The 18,496-nt window shown below is 42.3% G+C and overlaps 1 protein-coding gene across 4 annotated transcripts; it reads left to right on the top strand.

Moving 5' to 3' along the window:
* Positions 1–1,071: 1,071 nt before the first annotated feature.
* ATP5PO (ATP synthase peripheral stalk subunit OSCP) lies at positions 1,072–11,088 on the top strand. 4 transcript variants are annotated; one of them, XM_081301105.1, is made up of 8 exons: positions 1,100–1,168; positions 1,722–1,784; positions 2,373–2,423; positions 4,113–4,223; positions 7,536–7,665; positions 8,318–8,430; positions 10,551–10,637; positions 10,905–11,088. In XM_081301105.1, exons 3-8 carry the CDS (start codon positions 2,394–2,396, stop codon positions 11,016–11,018), a joined length of 585 nt encoding a protein of 194 aa, XP_081157231.1. In that variant the 5' UTR covers positions 1,100–1,168; positions 1,722–1,784; positions 2,373–2,393; the 3' UTR covers positions 11,019–11,088. The 4 variants fall into 4 exon arrangements, with proteins under 4 accessions (XP_081157229.1, XP_081157231.1, XP_081157230.1 ...); XM_081301103.1 differs by lacking the exon at positions 1,722–1,784 and having other exon boundaries at positions 1,072–1,168; XM_081301104.1 differs by lacking the exon at positions 1,722–1,784 and having other exon boundaries at positions 1,115–1,336.
* The last annotated feature ends 7,408 nt before the right edge of the window (positions 11,089–18,496 follow it).

Genomic DNA, 18,496 nt, shown 5'->3' with positions numbered 1-18,496 from the left:
ATTAAAATATCCATTTTTATAGATTAGGAAACAGAAACCCAGAAAGCTTGTATAATGAGGCCAACATCACATAACCTCCTGAGATTAAAGTATGGGCAGTGCACAGTCTAAAAATGTACTAGGAAACAGTTCCCCAAAATATTGACAACAGCTGCCTCTGGGTGGTTGGGAAAAGGAGCAATTACATTTCTTCTACTTTTTTCCCACTTAAAAAAAATGTAATGATGAAAAATTGCACTTTGAAAGGATAAAATTAATCTGAGTTCCTATATTAGATTTAAGCAGAAATATTATTTTTTTTCCTCTTAAATTGATCACAGAATCCCATTGTTTTACCACCATGAACCCTGACCTTCGCTCTGTCAATTCTCTTTCTCTACAAAAGAGAAAATTAGAGCCTCTCCGCTTAAGGGGAATGGGTTGAAGACAGGTTTTTTTTTTTTTTTTTTTTTTTTTTTCATGAGGTGCTAAGTTTCCGCGTCGCATTTGCTAAAATCCAGGTTCTTCTGTTTCATATCAGACTCTTCTCTACACAGAAGAGACATTCAAGCACCAGAATCTCACACACCTTCACAAACTAACAGAGTAGCGGTCAGGTCAGATGGAGGAAGAGGGCAGGGGACTGAAAGGCGAATCACGCCTCGGGTAAGCGGGATGTGATGTTTGCTCTTGGAACTACGGGGCTCCTTTGGTGTTGTTTTTTCTTTTGCTTGTTTTTGTTTGTTCTTGTTTTTTGTTTGGTTTGTTTTGCTGATGCATGCTTGGTATGCTAGGGAGAAATGGTAGATGCTATGATGAATGTGAATGGAACAAATGGCACTGTGTTTTAACTAAATGTAAATTTTAAAACTAAAGACAACAAGCCCATTCTATACTGAGGGCCGCTTAGTGACTCCAGGATTTCATTTTCAGACGCATTGAGCCCATCAGTCCACCTCAGACCTCTGGTTGGCTCCCTTTTCCCCTATTTCTAAGGACTACAATTCCCGGTCCGCAGACGTCATCGCGCACGCGTCCTGGCGACCTGCGCCTGCATTTCCCAGAGAGCCTAGCGGCTACGCTGGCGCGCGCCTGCGCCCTCACTCCCCTCTCGCTTCCTATCCGGGTTTGACCTACAGCCACCCGGGAGAAGATGGCCGCCCCAACAGCCTCCAGGCTCTCACAGCAGGTGAGAGAAGCCAACAGGAGGTTGCCTCTTGGGGTGACCGGTACCAGCTGCTGAGCGCCAGGGTGCAGGGCCACGGCTGGGGGAGTTTGGCCGCCTTTCAAGGTCGTGGGGCCTGACGAGCGGGGGCGATGCAGGCAGGCCCTCATTTCGACCCGTGGACACCAGCGGGTTAGTGGGCGCGGGGCTGCGCGAGCTGTGACCTTGGAGTCCGCCGAACACTGCCCCGGGAGGCCCCTGGCTGGAGGGGACCGGAGACCGAGACCGGGCTTCCCGGGCTCCGAGGGCTGCTTGGCGGGGGCGGTGGCGAAACCTGTCAGGGGTCACTAGTAATGCTCCGGAATATTCGCAAAGTACATTTCATTTTCGTAAAGAAAAATGACAGAAACGCTTAAATGACCCGTCCTTGGCTGCTCGGAACCGACAGAGTCAAACAGGACGGAGTTGGGGAAAATGTGTGCCTCTTGTGCTGTGTCCATTCTGGTGCTTTACATACGAGCACCCTTTGCAGCTTAGGTAATTTTTCCATGAGCGCAAAAAGTCTCTTAATCCTCAGAGAGAATTCTGACATAGTGCATTCCTGTGCTGAAGAATGTGAAGGTGACCTGTGCCCTTGCAGGTGATTTTTTAAATCTCGGATTCCAGCTCTGTCCTTTGATAGCCAAGATACCAACTAAGAACTAGGGCCTGTTGTCATATCAAACCAGTACAATACTCAAATAATGAATATTTATTATTTATGCTAAATACTCAAATAATGAATATTTTTAGGTAGCGTTTAGATTTCTGAGAAAGTATATTCGTGATGACCAAAGTCCTCCCACTTTATGATAGTTCTTCCCAAGGGTGTGGTAATACCAGTGCCAAAAATGTTAAAAGTTTTTTGAAACAATAGCCCTCACTGAACGTTATTTTTGTATCTCCCCCATCCTTCCCTTGCACCCTCATTAGTGTGTGTAAGCCTTAGCCCATTCCAACAAACCGGAATGTTAGTGCGAAGGCAATTTCCCAAGCTATTTGAAATGATTCTCATTGGTGGAATTTACTCCCAGGTAATAAAGAGCGGTTCACCCTGTGTAATTTTTGTGATAATACAGAGAAGCATATGAAACTAATTGTTTAGAAGTCATTAAAAATATTTTTATTATTTAAATACAGAAATTTTCAAGTAACCTTGTTTGACCCATTTTCCTTGATTGTTTTAAAGGTGCGATGCTTCAGTACATCTATGGTCAGACCATTTACCAAGCTTGTGAGGGTATGTTAATTTATATTCTTTTGTAACGTAAAGCAGATGAAAGTATGTGAGTCAAATAGCAATACAGTTAGGGTATGGACTTCTGTGTATTCACTGCCCAAACCTTTCTGTGCATAGTTTGTAGTTCCCAAAATGTGATATGTGTTTGGTGTGGGCAAAGGATTGAATGTTGAGTGCTTGCTATGTGATGAGCTTACACATAACCTTTAAATATAGTAACTTTTTAAAAAAATTCATGTTTTTCCAGTTAACCCTCCAAAATAGGTATGCCAGCTTTTATTTGCTTTTTTGTAATGCATGAAACAGATCCAACGAAATAAAATGACACACCCATATTCTCACAGTAAGTTACTATAGGAGTTGACATTAAATGGAGGTATCTTAATTTCTGTTGCAGCTCCATGTGCTTCCCTTCACCTTGGCTAGTAAGGGATGGTTACTACTTATACCCTTGCTCTGCACTAAATCAGCACAAAGGGACTACTCCACTTGGCATCAAAACATCTAACCATTTCAAAGATCTGCCAGCCCCTTGCTTTCAATGCAGAAGTAGCCTAATTGACCTCTGATGAAGAGAGAGACCTGTGAGTGACAGAAAAGTAATGTCAACAGCTCATAGTAACCCTGTTACCAGTTGGTGACAACCTGACTGCATTTTCATGCGTTACTTTAATTCTTTCTTTAATTATTAGTTCTTATGTGACAGAATATAGATTCAACTAACAGGGAGCAGGAACAGATCTCACCTTACAAAAGAACTGGGCTATCTAACCTGCTCACTCCACTCAACAGTGAGCCAATCCCTTCCTTGGAAAAATAGCATCAGAGATCAAAATACCAGTGTCTTTAGTGAACCACTGTTTTTGAAAAGTGACTATTACACCCCCACCAGCCTAAATCTCTCAAAACTATTAGGAAGAATCTTATTTATTCTTCATGCAAGAACTTCCTAAAACTTCTGTAACAGTGATAAAGAGTAGTTGGTTTTCCCATTTTACAAAGGGGGAAATTGAGGTTTAGGGGAAGTTTGCCTAAAGTTTTAGAACTGGTCAGCTTAGTTTTAGAACTGGTCTGAAAACCAAATCATTCTTATTCAGAACCTGGCTTTCCTGCTACATTCATAGCACCACTAAGTACATGCGGTCATATGTTGATGGTAGCATGTCATATGTAGAAATGTCAAACCTCAGGTGATTTGTGAATTAGCAAAGGGCTCTATTAAATTGAACATTGATAGGGAGGCTCTGTAAGCAGAAATTTATAAAATGTCTAAGCGCTTTATTCCCCTAGCTCCAGTATATTCAAACTGCCTTCCATCAGTGTTACAAATCTCCCATGTTTGGAACTGAATAGCTACTGAGTTCAAGGGAATCATAAGTACATTTTTAAATTAATTGCTTTAAACTACTTTAAGTAGTTAAAATAACTAAATTATATGAGGTAGAGCTGAAAGGGTCTTTAGACACTATGTCTTCCCAACCCCTCATTTCACGAGTGAAGAATTAAACAGAAACCTAAGAAAATATTCCTAATTTGAGAATTGCCATTTAGAACAGCTCTTTGGTGACATATTTAAATTGTTTTGTATTATGAGATGAATTTTTTAAATTATAAATGTTTAATTCTGCTTTATAGTATAATATCTTAATTGATTTTCCTTCTTTCTTACCTCTACCCTTTTGTCTGAAGCCACCTGTTCAGGTATACGGCGTTGAAGGTCGCTATGCCACTGCTCTTTATTCTGCTGCTTCTAAACAGAATAAACTGGAACAAGTAGAAAAGGAGTTGTTGAGGGTAGCGGTAAGTGGTTTTCTTGTTTATTGCATTTTTAAGTTCCTTTAATGAACAAAAAATTTGTTCTTCAGAAACATATTGTTGGTAATAATATTGAGTTTTGTTATCCTAAAACTATTGTGTGGAGGCAGGCAGACACATATAAGAATATTCACATTAGGTACCAAGATTTCCAGATAAAAAAAGGTAAAAGTGGAGCTGGGGTTATGGCTCAGAGCGCTCACCTTGCACGTACAAGGCCCTGGGTTCGATCCTCAGCACCACATGTAAATAAATAAAATAAAGTTATTGTGTCCAACTACAACTGCAAAAAATAAAATATTTTTTTAAAAAAGGTAGAAGTATAAAATCAAAATGTAAGTTAGTAACTTAAGAAAAATCATCATTTCAGAAGAGAATTAAAAGGTCGCCTTTTGAAAAAAATGTGCTCATAATACAGGTGTTTTCAAAATAGTCTTATAATATGTTGCAACTTTGTTTTACTATAATTTATTTTTCAGATGAAGTCTTTTCATGGATTTTTGTTTTTATTTTATTTTTTTAGTTATTGATGGACCTTTATTTTATTCATTTATTTATATATGGTGCTGAGAATCAAACCCAGTACCTCACACATGCTAGGCATGCACTCTACCCACTGAGCCACAACCCCAGCCCTTTTTCTTGGATTTTAATTCTTTTGTTCCCAAGACATGAGGAGAGAGCTGAGCAGAGCCTTGGGGCAGCAGAGTTAGGAGGGGAGCAAGAGCATCCCAGTGAGGTGGAGAGCTGGCTGCAGAGGAGGGAGGCCACCTTGGAAGCTTGTCTTCACTTTTATTTACATAAAAGAAAAGAATAAACTGAATTTCAAACCTAGTGATTTAAGCCAGAGAGTCTGTGCTTTAATTTTCAAGTCTAGAAGTTTCTAAACATTTTGTTACTTTTCCTCTCCTTAGATTTTCTAGCTGCCATCTCTAGCAGTCAGGTCCAAGAGAGGGAAGGAGAGCCGGGCACGATGGCACATGCCTGTAACCCCAGTTGCTCAGGAGACTGAGACTAGAGGACCATAAGTTCAAAGCTAGCCTCAGCAAAAGCAAGGTGTTAAGCAACTCCGTGAGGCCCTGTCTCTAAATAAAATACAAAAAGGGCTGGGAATGTGGTTCAGTGGTTAAGTGTCCCTGGGTGCAATCCCAGGTACCCAAAAAAAAAGAAAGAAGAGAAAATAGACAGTCTAGTATGTAGTCTCCCCAGAGAATTTTTTTTAATTGTATGCTTAAAAAAATTTTCTATCTTCTAATCCATGTATTTCTAAAGATTTTTATTTTGTTTAGGGAAAAAACCCTCATAGGCTACTTATAGAATAATACCTGTATTCTACATTAATCATAATACCTTACAAGTATTATTTTTTAATATTTATTTTTTAGTTTTAGATGGACACAATCTTTATTTTATATTTATGTGGTGCTGAGGATCAAACCCAGTGCCTCGTGCATGTTAGGCGAGCACTCTACCACTGAGCCCCAGCCCCAGCCCCACTTTACAAGTATTGTTCTATGCCACTTATTTTGTTCACTTTTTATTTTGAACTCTTATTGTAACTTTTGTCCTAACAGATGGAATAAGTTTAGCTCTGTATTCCTTCCTTGATCCAATTGTTGCAAATATGCTTAAGGTCTTAGCTGGTCCTCTTAGATCTTCACAGAGCCAGCAGGCTGAGCCTCCTTGCAAGAGCCACATCAGGGGAGGGTGTCAGAAACACATAGGGTCTACAGAGGCCTTTTTGGAGGTGACAGTTACATCTGCTGCTTATCAGTTATGCCCTTATTTAAGTTCATATTTACAACAAAAGGAATGACCTGGGTCGTGGACATTAGAATGATTCTGACCCAAACCTGAAAATCAGACATGACATGGAGGAAAAGGAGGGAGGCAGTTACCATAAGACCCTTTATAAATGAAAATTAGCATTTGGGGGGACACTGAGGGAAGAAGTATAGGACTATCCAGTGCCATTCTTAACTGTCCAGCCCTAGAAGATCCATCAGAAACAGTTTGAAAAATAGATACTACGGATTCTAAGATGCTTTTTATTGGAATACATGTTCAGTTTTTGTGGACAGGTGTCCTTTCTGTGGGCCATTCCAGTGGAAATCTGTACACTGGATGGCAGTATATGACAAGCAGTATGGCTCAGAGACAGGATTTTGGCCCAAATCCTGGGCAGAAGTATTGGCAGAGTAATTGGAAATCACATAGAGATGTGTAACTCAAAGATACCTGCCTGGAAAGAGTGATTGTTGGTTTATTGGAACTCTGGTCTGTAACCAGAGCAGCAAGGTGCTAGAAGCTATATCTGTTCACTAACAAAAGACATTTGTCATTGAAAAAAATGGGGCCATAGTGGTCTCCCGTGGTCATTGCACTTCCATGTTTGGTCCATTCTCCCTTCCAGACCACTGAGGCTGCTATGGAAACACTAGAGACTTCTTACATGTTGCATTGATCCTGTGAGCTCTGTTAAAGCAGAGCAGAAGAATCAGGACCTGCCAGGATGCAGGCCCCTCTCAGGGAATGGGAGAGAGGCCTGCCCTGCTGTGGGAGCACCTGATTTAGGTCTGCCTTGGAGGAAAAACTAGAGCCAGAGTCTCACCTGTATTAAATACATTAAGATAGGAAGTAAAGTGAGCCTTTGGCTGCTTAATTTTTTATAATCTTTCTTAGAAAACAAATATTTCAGAAACATAAGGTATTTTTAAATACTTTCCAATGAACATCATTTTATCCTATATAAAACCGTCATGCAGCATATTCCTGAAGTCATTTGGAGAAATGTATTATATGATAAATTTGTCTTTATACGTGCTTGTAAGTGCTGATTTTTGTAAGTCGTAAGAAAGTGAGTATGAGGCTGGGCGTGGTAGTACACGCTTGTAATCCTGCTCCTTAGGTGACTAGACAGGAGAATCAAAAGTTCAAGGCCAGCCTGGGCAACTTAACAAGACCCTGTCTCAAAAAATGAAAAGGGTTGGGATGTAGCCCAATGGTAGAGAATCCCTGGGTTCAGTCACAAAAAATACCACAAAAAGAAAGAAACACAGCAGGAGGGAAAGAAAAAAACTGTGGCAGCTGAGATCATTTGTGCTGTAAAGAATTAAGTTATCTTGGGGCTGGGGATGTGCCTCAAGTGGTAGCTCGCTCGCCTGGCATGCGTGCGGCCCGGGTTCAATACTCAGCACCACATACAAACAAAGATGTTGTGTCCGCCGAAAACTAAAAAATAAATATTAAAAAATTTTTAAAAAAAGAAAGAATTAAGTTATCTTTTGGTACTTTCAGCAAATCCTGAAGGAACCCAAAATAGCAGCTTCTATTTTGAATCCGCATATCAAGCGTTCCATCAAAATGAAAAGCCTAAATGACATGACAACAAAAGAGAGGTTTTCCCCCATCACGTCTAATCTGATCAGTAAGTATTGGGACTTCTTCCCCTTTATTCTCTTAAAACATTGCTACTGGAAGTGTGCTCTGTGGACCCGGAGCATCACCATCACCTGGAAGCCTATTGGCAGTAAAGAATCCCCGGACCCACCCCAACCTACCAAGTCCAAATCTGCATCTTAACCAGCTTCCCAAGCAAATTGTGCATTAAGTTTGAAGAGCACAGTCTAAAGGATACTGAGATGTGCTGCACAGGGAGTAGTTTCAACCCACGGAGGATACCTGTGGTTTATGGCCATATCAGAATACAAAGTGTTATCTGTTGAGTGTATACAGTATGTTCGCTTGGGAGTTAGAATCTGTAACATAAGCATGAACGTCAGATTGCAGCATGGTTGCAAGAGGGCTGCTGCAGATCCAAGTGGGGGAGACCACAAACACAAAGGCACTAATTTAATGCTTGTCAAGGCAGTCTTTTTTTTTTTTTTTTAAGACTATGTACTGAAATAAAATATATTTGAATATACTTTTAAATAACAAGTTGTCTTCATTCATGTTCTTAAAGGACATGGAATATGTTTTAAGGCCACAAATCAAAGTTTGCCGTTTTGGGTGAATATAAGTTACTGAGAAAGCTGTTAAGTGAGTGTCATGTCACTGAGACTCTTTCACTTTCCCAGGCTTGCTTGCTGAAAATGGTCGCCTAGGCAGTGCCCGTGGCATCATTTCTGCTTTTTCTACCATTATGAGTGTGCACCGTGGAGAAGTACCTTGCACAGTGACCACTGCATCTGTAAGTAGTGGGTTGCTGCTGCTGCATTTGCCTTAACAAACGGGAAATCAAGAAATTGGGGAAGGTGCTGTCACTTGGAGGTTTATCGTATCCTTGTTATGAGCTTCTGTGAACCTCTGCTTTGGAAGAGCCAATGTTAATCTCACTAGTGTTTCTACACCAGTGATTATTCATAAAGACTATACACTGGTTTAATGTAAAGAACGTTGAAATATGTTAGAAAATTGTGGTTTAAGTTCCATTATAAGTTTGAATTATGCTGTTAAGTGCCATTATTAAGTAGTTTACTTAAACTAGAGTTTCTAATCTTTCAACTGATGTGGCAGTGAAGGGGTAGGGTGGATGGGCCCTTGGATTTTTTAATCCCCAGCCACCTTTACTGAACCCTAGCTTATGCCATGTACTTTGTACTTCATTACTTGATTCAATACCAGAAGATCCATATGAGGTAGAAGTATAATTGTGTTATTTTACAGAGGGAAACTGAAGCCCAGGGTGATTAACTAGTTTGCCCAGTCACACAAAATGTGACCTGAATTTAAATGCAGGCCTCTCTCAGAATCCAAGTTCCTTAAGCTACACTGTGTTACATCCCCAGAAGTAATTTTGTTATTGTCTTAAATATGTATTTCCTTCCTAACTTAGTTTGGTTCATATAGTCTAGGGGGCTTAAACATCAGTAGAATATGGTAGATTTACTTGCAGTGAACAGCACTTGACCTCATCTAGATCAATATTTCTAATGTTTAAAAGAATGCTCCAACTCTCCAAAAAAGTAGAGTTTCAAAGAGAGGCATTTTGGTGCATAAATACTTCTTTGCGTATTTATTGTTCAGTACATAATTGGTGCCCCCCAAAACATGTACCTGGCTCAAAGCAGTCCCAGCTGGGATGTTCACAGGGAGCCACACAGTTGAGGCAGTCACTTGTCCCCATAGCCATGCACTGCTGCAGACCGTGCTTAAGTGCAGACAAGGGTATGGTTTTGTAAAGGATGCTTAGTTCGCAAAAGTATCTTGGACCAGCTGTCATTAAGGTTCTTGATGTTTGTAGACCTGGGTAAATAAGTTTTTGCTGTTTGAGAAAACTTGTGTTTTTATTAACAAGTTCACAGGCTTTAGGAACACGTAGACTAGTTACAAATAGTGTTGTTAATCTTCACTTGGCTTTTTAGGCAAGTGTCTTAACCACTCTGACCCTCAGTTCTCTCACGGCTAAAGTTAGACTAATAACCTCAGGCCTCGCTGCCTTGTCCAGATTACGAGAGGTGGTGGGTGTAAAGTGCCTGGCACTCAGCACACATCTCAGTGGAAGGTGTGGATGGGTTTCAGAGGTCTCCAACCTCAAAGTCAGCAAAGAGTGTTTTGATGAGACACTGACATACTTCACCACCACCATCACCCAAAGATACTATTAGGTCTTTACGAAGATGGAAGGAGTTTCTGCCAGCTCTTGGCTGGGGGAGTAGGTTTGTGATAACAGAGGCCCTTCCTGCAGCAGCCTCTCTCATTCTCACCTCATTAACTGGGAGTAGAGTTGAGGCTGAGAATAGGGAGTGCAGCCTGGACATTTGGAGTACTTGCCCTATACAAGCAGATTGCAGAGTTATGCTGACCTCAGGGACAAGCCAGGTATTCCTGGTTTTCTGTGAGGTTGAGGAGTGGAGTGGTCTACCAGAGCTGCTGGTAGCCATGGACCTGGGGAGACAGTGATAGAGCTGGGAAGTTGAAAGCCCACAGAGCCAGCCTCACCCGCAGCTATTCCTATCAAGAAGTGATAGGTGTATACCCTGACCACAGGGCTGCCAGAGGAGAGCCCCGCATTTTCTGCTTTGCTGGACTTGACTTGTCCTTTGTGGGTGGGACAGGAAGGGAACAGTGTTTATGGACAGTAATTGAAGTGCTGAACATGAGCTTGCCCAGGGTTCTTGTGTGGCAGGGCCCACGTGCCTGAGCCAGCAGACTGTCAGGAGTGTGTGTCCCCAACAGAGTTCCTAGTATTTAAGACAGGAGATTACAAGGCAGGTCTTGGCAATTGTGCTCACTATTTTTTTTTTTTTTAATTTGGGAGGATTCTGTAATGCTTTGTCCACATTTAATGGATTTTTTGTTCTTTTTCAGCCTTTATCTGAAGCTGTTCTCTCTGAGTTAAAGACAGTCCTGAAGAGCTTCCTAAGTCAAGGCCAAGTATTGAAATTGGAGGTTAAGGTAGGTTTTTAATTATATATGGTTATGTTTCCTCAAGTTATTCAAATCTTAAAATGGCAGCAGAGGGTATTTATGAAAAGTTAGCTCTGTAAGTGTATTTTAAATATAAATGATTATCTGATTCCATGCATAATTTTACATCCACGTTTTTCTAGATGTAATATCTGTATAGCACATTAAGCATTTCAGAGCACTTTTCATCTCTCCAATTGATTAGTGAAATAATGTCCGTATGTTTTCATGTGTCTGGTTTGTTTTCTTTCCTAGACTGATCCAGCAATCATGGGTGGAATGATTGTCCGTATTGGAGAGAAATATGTTGATATGTCTACAAAAACCAAGATTCAGAAGCTGACCCGGGCTATGCGGGAGAGTATCTAAAAGTGTTGGCTTTCTGTCAGTGAAAATTCTTAAACATGGAGCAACAATAAAATGCTTCCTGAAGAGACTATATTATGTTTACTATCTTTTAGAGTGATGTGCAAGGATTCTTTCTTCATATTTTTCTTCCATTGTCCCCCCTCGTCTCATAGATACAAAAAAAAAAAAAAAACATGAAGAATTTGGTTTGCATGGATTACTCTTAGGAATGAATTAATCAAACACAGCACTTATACACAGTCACTCAGCAAAGTCTGTCTGGTGCTGCCTGCCAGCTCAGGGCTCTTAAGGGGTGTTGAAAACTCCTCTTCCCCAATGGATCACTGGATGACTCCAGGGAAGTTCTCCAGGGAGGTGTCTCCCCGCTGAAGTACTTTTGTCCTGGAATAATGCTTATTGTAGGAAACTGTTAGCTTTCAAGGCTGTAGCTTGTGTATATCTCACTTAAGCTTCATTAGAATCTCATGATACAGGTGGGACCAACATTAACCCACTTTGTGAATGAGGAAAGATAGGGGGCTTTGGAGATTTTCTCAGGATGACATACCTGGACAGCAGGTGGGCCCGGTCTCCCACTTCCTGTCTTAGGCTTGCCACCATATCCTAATACCACACCCTGGCACACTTCTAGAACCAGCAGGCTGAGCTGATGCAAATCCCCATATTCCTTCCCACTTTGTCCCTAAGATGCTCTCAGTTCACCCACTAGCCATGCTACCTTCCAGGTCAGCTCTTGCCATATATTTTACCTCTCAGCAACCAAGAAGAGCATTTGCTGGACAGCAGTCCCAGTACCCATTCCTTGGTTGCCCTTCAAAAGTGTTTGGCCAACAGACTGGTTTCTTTCCCAGAGTTGCTTCTGCTTAAACAGAGGAAGAGAATTGCAGCTGGGAAGTCTTGACAGTGGCATGACCAGGGCTACTCCCTGTGTGCTAGTGCAGGGACAATGTGTCCTCTGCCTGGTGCTCGAGCCAGGTTTCCTCCTGGCCAACCAGCCAAAGGGAACCCACAGGGAACTTGAGGCTCTAAGTACTTTCCCAGGAGCCAGGAGTGCTGAGACTGCTGGTTTGCCATTCCCCAACTTTTCACTGGGCATGAACCACCAGACTCCTTGCAGTTCCTGACCACAGGACTGTGTCCCAGCAAGTGAAAGAAGAGAGGAAATGATGCAGACCCTGCCTGAGTTTCCTCGCCAGCAACAGGTGTGCAATCCTAATCAGCCCTCTCCCTCGTACTGGACATGCTGGACGCAGACAGCAAAAGCGGAACAACCACACTAGGAAACAAAAGCCAAGTGATGCCAAAGACAGAGCCACCCGGCCAGGCCTGATCACAGACCCGCTAGACCTCCAACACGAGGAGACAGAACCCGTCACCCAAGCTGCATCCTGCTTCAGTGGGCTTCTCCACAGCCAGGTGCATCACCTCCCCTCCCTGCACTCCTGCTTTGCCAGGGGCCATCACTGTCCTTGCTTGCCTCCTGACTGCAGAAAGACCCACCTGCTTTCACCCACATCACACATTAAACCTTCAAGGAACTGCAGAAACTTGACAGCTGGTGCATCTTTCAGGGAACCCTCTTGCTGGTCCCCAAAGCCTTCAGAATCAACTCAACCTCCTTCCTGTTGATGACAAATACACACAAAAAGGGGGACTGTTGAAACTCCAGACAGCCTCCCGAAGTCATCAGGGTACCCCCAGAGAGCTGCCGACAGTGATGTTCTTCACAGCCTTGTGAAAATTCAAGGTGAAGATTCTTAAAAACAATCCAAACATGTGGCCACTCAGGATTATTTAAACAAGTTAAGGTAAACTAGTATACAGTCAGACCACTGGACACTATCCAGTCAGGTTGTGGAAAAAATAGGTAGAGCTGATTTAAATGACAAACTGTGAGAGGATTTACATAAACTATGTGATTAAACAGTTCCTTGTCCCTAGGACATGCTCGGTAGCACGTTAGCTATTAAATAACAGAATATTTAAAGTTCCTGGGTTTACACACACAGGAAAATACAGAAATGACATCGCAACTTTTGTGTGAAGATCTCCATTAGGTGATTATATTTCCTCTATATTTTCCTGGGCTCACGGAGTTTTCTGCATTAACAAGTATCTACAATTAGAAGTAGTATTTGCTGTGATCATGTTGACTACTAAGCTTGGTTACATAGCTTTCTGTTCAACACATTTTATACTATGTTTTCAACCTGATTTCTTCCATCCTCCAGGCTCTACAAGTGGACCTCTTCAGACTTGAACTAGGTGTAGTCTGAGAAACTAACTTTGTTATGACAACTTTTTGTTTTTGTTTTTGTTTTCTCATGCTAGGGACTAAGCCTAGGACCTAGAGCATGCTAAGCAAGCACTTTACCACTGAGCAATAACCCCAGCCCTAATTTATTTTTGAAACTTCAAACAACTAAGAAAAGGGCATAAGATTTTTATGTTTTTATCAAAAATAAAACCAGCATACTACAGTGACACAGCCACATCAATGGTTATAGCAGCACAATTCACAATAGCTAAGCTATGGAGACAACCTAGGTGCCCTTCAACAGATGAATGGATAAATAAAATGTGAGATTATATGTATATATATTACTCAGCTATAAAAAAGAATGACATTTGCTGGTAAATGGATGGATCTGGAGATTATCATGCTAAATGAAATAAGCCAATCCCAAAAGATGCAAGGTCAAATTTGGAAGCTAACCCACCATAAGAGGTGGGAGGGGGAAACGAAGGGAAGGGAGGGGGCTGGGAAAAGGAAAGAGTGGAATGAATCTGACATAACTTTCCTAGGTCACTGTGACTATATCACAATGACTCTCACCATCGCATATACCACAAAAATTAATTTTAAAAAATAACTATGGGTAAATGGCAGAAAGATCAGTAGCGGGAAGGAAACGGGTGAGGGGAGGGAAGGGAAGTGGTGGAGACTGAATTAGAACAAGATACAGTCCATGCTTTTATAATTATGTCAAAATGGATTCTACTGTATAACTAAAAAGAACCAATAAAAAATGGCATGTACTGGTTTTTTAAAGGCTGCTTTGGGGTCAGTTTTTTTTCATGTGCTATAACAATTTGACTAGTGTCTAAGCCAGCTAGGGAATTTAAAGGGTTTATTTACAGTTAAACCAGTGAGGAAATAGGGAAGAACTGCCTTAAAACCAGAACAGAAGAAAATGCTATAAATAATACAACGAAATTCAGATTGGGTTTGCTAATGACACCCAGCATTAAAGACAAAGTTCTGAATCTCTTGGTGTTGGAAGCTTCACAGAAATCAAGAGTGACCCTTCTGAATGTCTGTGAGAGACTACCTTGGCCACCTCTCTCTGTCCCAGTCATGGCATTGTGCTGCACAATACAGAACCTCTCGGATTCCCAGAAACCCTTGGCACGAGGAAATCTATCTCCACTTGGTGCTAACATTGATCTGAAGAAGGCACAGGAGAGTTGAAAGGGTTGTTGGTTGGTTTTGCTTTTTAGGTTTATTCTTGCATAATCTTCCTCGTACATCTAACTACAGTCTCACCTCTGGGAAAAGGAAGAGCCGCCACTGCAGGACTATTAGCATCTTCTGTGCTCACTGAAGAAGAGGAGGGGCAGAAAGGACCCAAAATAATCCACTGTGGCAAGTTTGCTTTTCTCATTTTATTCATGAACTATGTGAATTTAAACCATACGGGTCAAAATGACCAAAGAATTATTTTGAAGAGATTGTTCTTTCTAGGTTCAAGATGCACCGGAATAGTAATTTGTATTGATGTTGTTACTGGTTTAAAGAAAAAACAATAACAAAAAACCCCTCAGTTACCATAATCTGAATTGGTAAAATTTAACATTTCACACAAAATAAGGTGCCAAAGAAACACTCAAACAGCAAAACAACCTCAATTCCTTTTAAATGAACAAAAAGAGAAACCTAATGTTTTGGCCCTGCTTTATCAAACCTTAGACAAATACATAAGTCTACAATTTACAGTAGTGTCTAGTAGTTTTTAGAACTCCACAAACATTACATAACAGACAATATAGTCTCCCTTTTACAGAAAATTAAATAGTACCATTATTTGGCAACAGAAGTATATTACAATCAACAGGACATCCTCCAAGGGGGTGGCCTAGCCCTACCCCTGGGCAGGGCATGAGGGGAGCAACACGCCACTGGCACTGTGGCCACTAGTCACTGGGACACAGCACTCCTGTTACGCTCGATTACATTCTTCTGCACAGGCAAAGGCTAACTGGGGGCTCCTGCAGCCCCACTGGGAAGGGCCCACGTCTGGCTTTTCTGGTCTGCAGACTCTTTTTTAGATCAACCAGGTCCAGGTAGCAGCTGACTGGCTGACTCTCCCCACACTACTGGCGCCCCAGCCAAGAGGGCATCGTGCTGGGGGAGGAGCACCAGGGCCGTTTCTGGGCAAGGGGGTCAGACCTTGCCTTCTTCTGCTCGCGCTGGCCTGACATGGCCTTCCTGGGCTGTACTCACAAAGAGATGGCTAAACAGCTCCACCTTTGGGATCAAAGGCGGTTACAGTCACATGGACAGTTTCTTAAGGTGGTTTGTAGGTTGTCGTATGCCTCAACAGATTCCAGTTAGGTTTCCGAAATCCCAGGTTTCCACCACCCTAAAGTCCGCTTGGACTCAAATGTTGACGTCAGGCCACCAACAGGAGACTCTGATGGTTGCTTAGCAACATTAAGAGGCACACACCTAATTGAAAGAAATGCTAAAAACCTAATGCGCATACCTTTGTCCTTTCAATCCAGGGGCCCTGAGCTTTCCACACACAGTGATGACAACTCAATGCCCCAGTCACCAGAAACCCATCAAGGAAGCATTTCTGGGGCCACCACCTCCTGAAGCCACTTTTGCATGCTTCTCTTCAGGTTTAGACGAACCCTGCCTGTGTCACCCGCAGGGACGTTTCTGGTGGTCATGTAAATAAGCATAGACCTGTGCCCCAGAAGCAGCGTGGATTCCTGGTACTTTTCTGGGAAAGGTGTAGGGAAGGAGAGGAAGGCCTCTTGCCCCCAAGGCCTCATCAAGGACACTGCCTGTCCACAAACAGCTCAGCCCAGAGCCCTCAACTTCACCTCCCACCCATGGGGCAGGCTAGAGAAGGTGAGGCCGCACCAGGACATCTCAAGGAAAATGCAAACACTAAAGAGGTGTCTGAATCCACCCAGAGAGAGAAGTGGAAAGGGTGAGCAGAAAGCCAAGAAGTGGCCTCCCCGAATGCTCCTGGCCTCTCTGAGGGGATGGCTGGGTCACCCCAGATTCCTGACCTTCACTAGAACCCAAGGAAGCTTCTGTGGCATGAGACCTGATGGAAGACATACCCACCCTCCAGAGTACACCGTCTGTATGGATTCATTCTAATGCCACACGGACACCGACCTCATCCAAGGTCATGGTTACAGGACACTTCATTCTATCACACCCAATTTCATTGAAATTCATCACATTCTCTGCAGGAAAAATCCCACTCCTTTGAATTCCTAAACATACACAACTTGAATTTTTTTTAAATATAAGAAATTTAGTTGGGTTGAACCCAAGTAATCTGATGAAGCATTTTCTACTCTTGGAATAGTTTTACTTTTTTCCTATAGTTTTATGCACTTAAATTAGATTCCTAAAATACTCTCATATACATACAGAAAAATAATCTCTCAATGACAAATCACATTTTACAATAACAGGTTGAATATTTTAGATGACACAATCTGTGTTAGTTTATGCAACATGTAATAGCAGAGTCTTACACACAGTATATACATTTAGTCACGGCCATTCCCATAAACGTACAGCAGAGAGTTCACAACTAACCTTCTAAAGAGCATGACCTTTTTCACATTATGGAGAATTCTGCATTTTTTTATTAGCTATAAACAGCACAAAATGCAGAAAACCAGAAACCATGAGCTGATTATCATACATAGGACATTGTGTAGTGGTCTCTCATTTGTATACATGTATTTACACATATGTGTGCCACCTATGTTTGTGAGGGTACAAAGCTTTTGGAGCTAAGGCAGTGCACAGGGGTGAAATGGTAGTCAGTTCCCCTATCTACGCAGAGCTATGAGGGGCAGAGGGTGCACAGACTCCAGCTGGGGGTACCACAGCCAACAAAGTCTGAGACTGATACTTGGGTTACTGGAAATGTATGCTTTAAATGCACATCTAAAACTAAACATCGTTAAGATCTTTCTAAAATATCTACTTTCTGACACAGTGACTATTTAGCAGATAACATATTAAAGATGTTGATTATAAAATATATCTCAAAATATTCATTCGTTAAAATTGACCGCTGACATCATATTAATTCAATGCCTCTAGAGAACCTTTCTGGACCTTCCGTAGTTTGGAAGACTGTATGAAATGTGGAAACAAAACTGTAGTGTGTTATTTCATTCAAGGTGACTTACTCCACATGAGCTAGGTTTGCAATTTGTTTGACACAATAAGAATTATTGCTCTACGTGGGTAGAAATGGGACTCCATTTGCAAAAAGCAAGAAGAGCAGAAGTTGGAGCATCCAGCCCAGTGAAAGCAAAAGCTTGTGAAGGAAATCCACATACCAGCCAGGAAGACCAGCTCTATGGTCATCAGGCCTCCCTGGAACCATGGTCTTCTAGGTCTCCAGGCTACTCACACAACAGGGCCTCTCCTCTCTGCAAGCACCAACCTACCTAAAAGTCAGATCACCTCTCCACAGGGAAACCTATGCAGGGGATCTAGCTGGGAGGCTGCTGCCTCTCAGAAGCCCTCAGCTGAGGCTCCCATTAGAACAAGTGTCCAGCCACTGAGGAAGGGTCACTGAGTCCTCTAGGACCTTTCTCACTTATCCTTGAAAACAGAAGTTTGGGAAAGCCTCAGTGTCCACCAGGAATTGGAAGAAATGCCCTGGTGGGTGACTAACCCCCAAAGGAAGAGTCTCATTTCAAAGTAGTGAGTTTGATGGTAGAGGCTCAAAGTCTCTTGGCATCTGATGGCATGCCCTGGACTGGTAGACCACAGACCAGCTCCTGTCACCATGAGTGACACTCCCTCCCTGGCTCTGGGATGCTTTGGGGCTTGGGTTTTCTATCCCCAAATTAGTCCAGACCATTTGTGCTTTTAGAAACTAGGCGCAGATATGTTGACGAATACATCAACCCAGCTCTATGAAGCCTGCCAGGGGGACCTTCCACAGAAAAAGACACAAGATAAAGTCCCCTGCTTAAGAACCAACTGAAAATACAGCATGGCTAGCACTGGTATCATAGTGAGCAGCCAGAGTCACCAAGGGCCCTGCATCAGAGAGCCTAATGCTCTGCTGGCGCCATCTTGAAGTTCTTCATCATGGGGAATGAGGGGCCTGGGCCCACAGCTTCGGAGCTGGTTGTCAATGCACCTAGGAAAGGGTGGAAGAGCACGTGTCCTGGCCCCTCTTCAGTCCACACATCCATTC

The sequence above is a fragment of the Spermophilus citellus genome (assembly GCF_964194105.1).
Source record: "Spermophilus citellus genome assembly, chromosome: 7".
Classification (NCBI taxonomy): Eukaryota; Metazoa; Chordata; class Mammalia; order Rodentia; family Sciuridae; genus Spermophilus; species Spermophilus citellus.
This window is presented reverse-complemented; position numbering and strand designations above follow the sequence as displayed.

Bases quoted from the DNA above. Each gene is read 5' to 3' on its own strand.
- ATP5PO (XM_081301103.1), top strand. From the start codon at position 1,133: ATGGCCGCCCCAACAGCCTCCAGGCTCTCACAGCAG. The intron at 2,424-4,112 runs GTATGTTAATTT...TTTTGTCTGAAG, and splicing joins CATTTACCAAGCTTGTGAGG to CCACCTGTTCAGGTATACGG. The intron at 10,638-10,904 runs GTAGGTTTTTAA...TTTCTTTCCTAG, and splicing joins TATTGAAATTGGAGGTTAAG to ACTGATCCAGCAATCATGGG.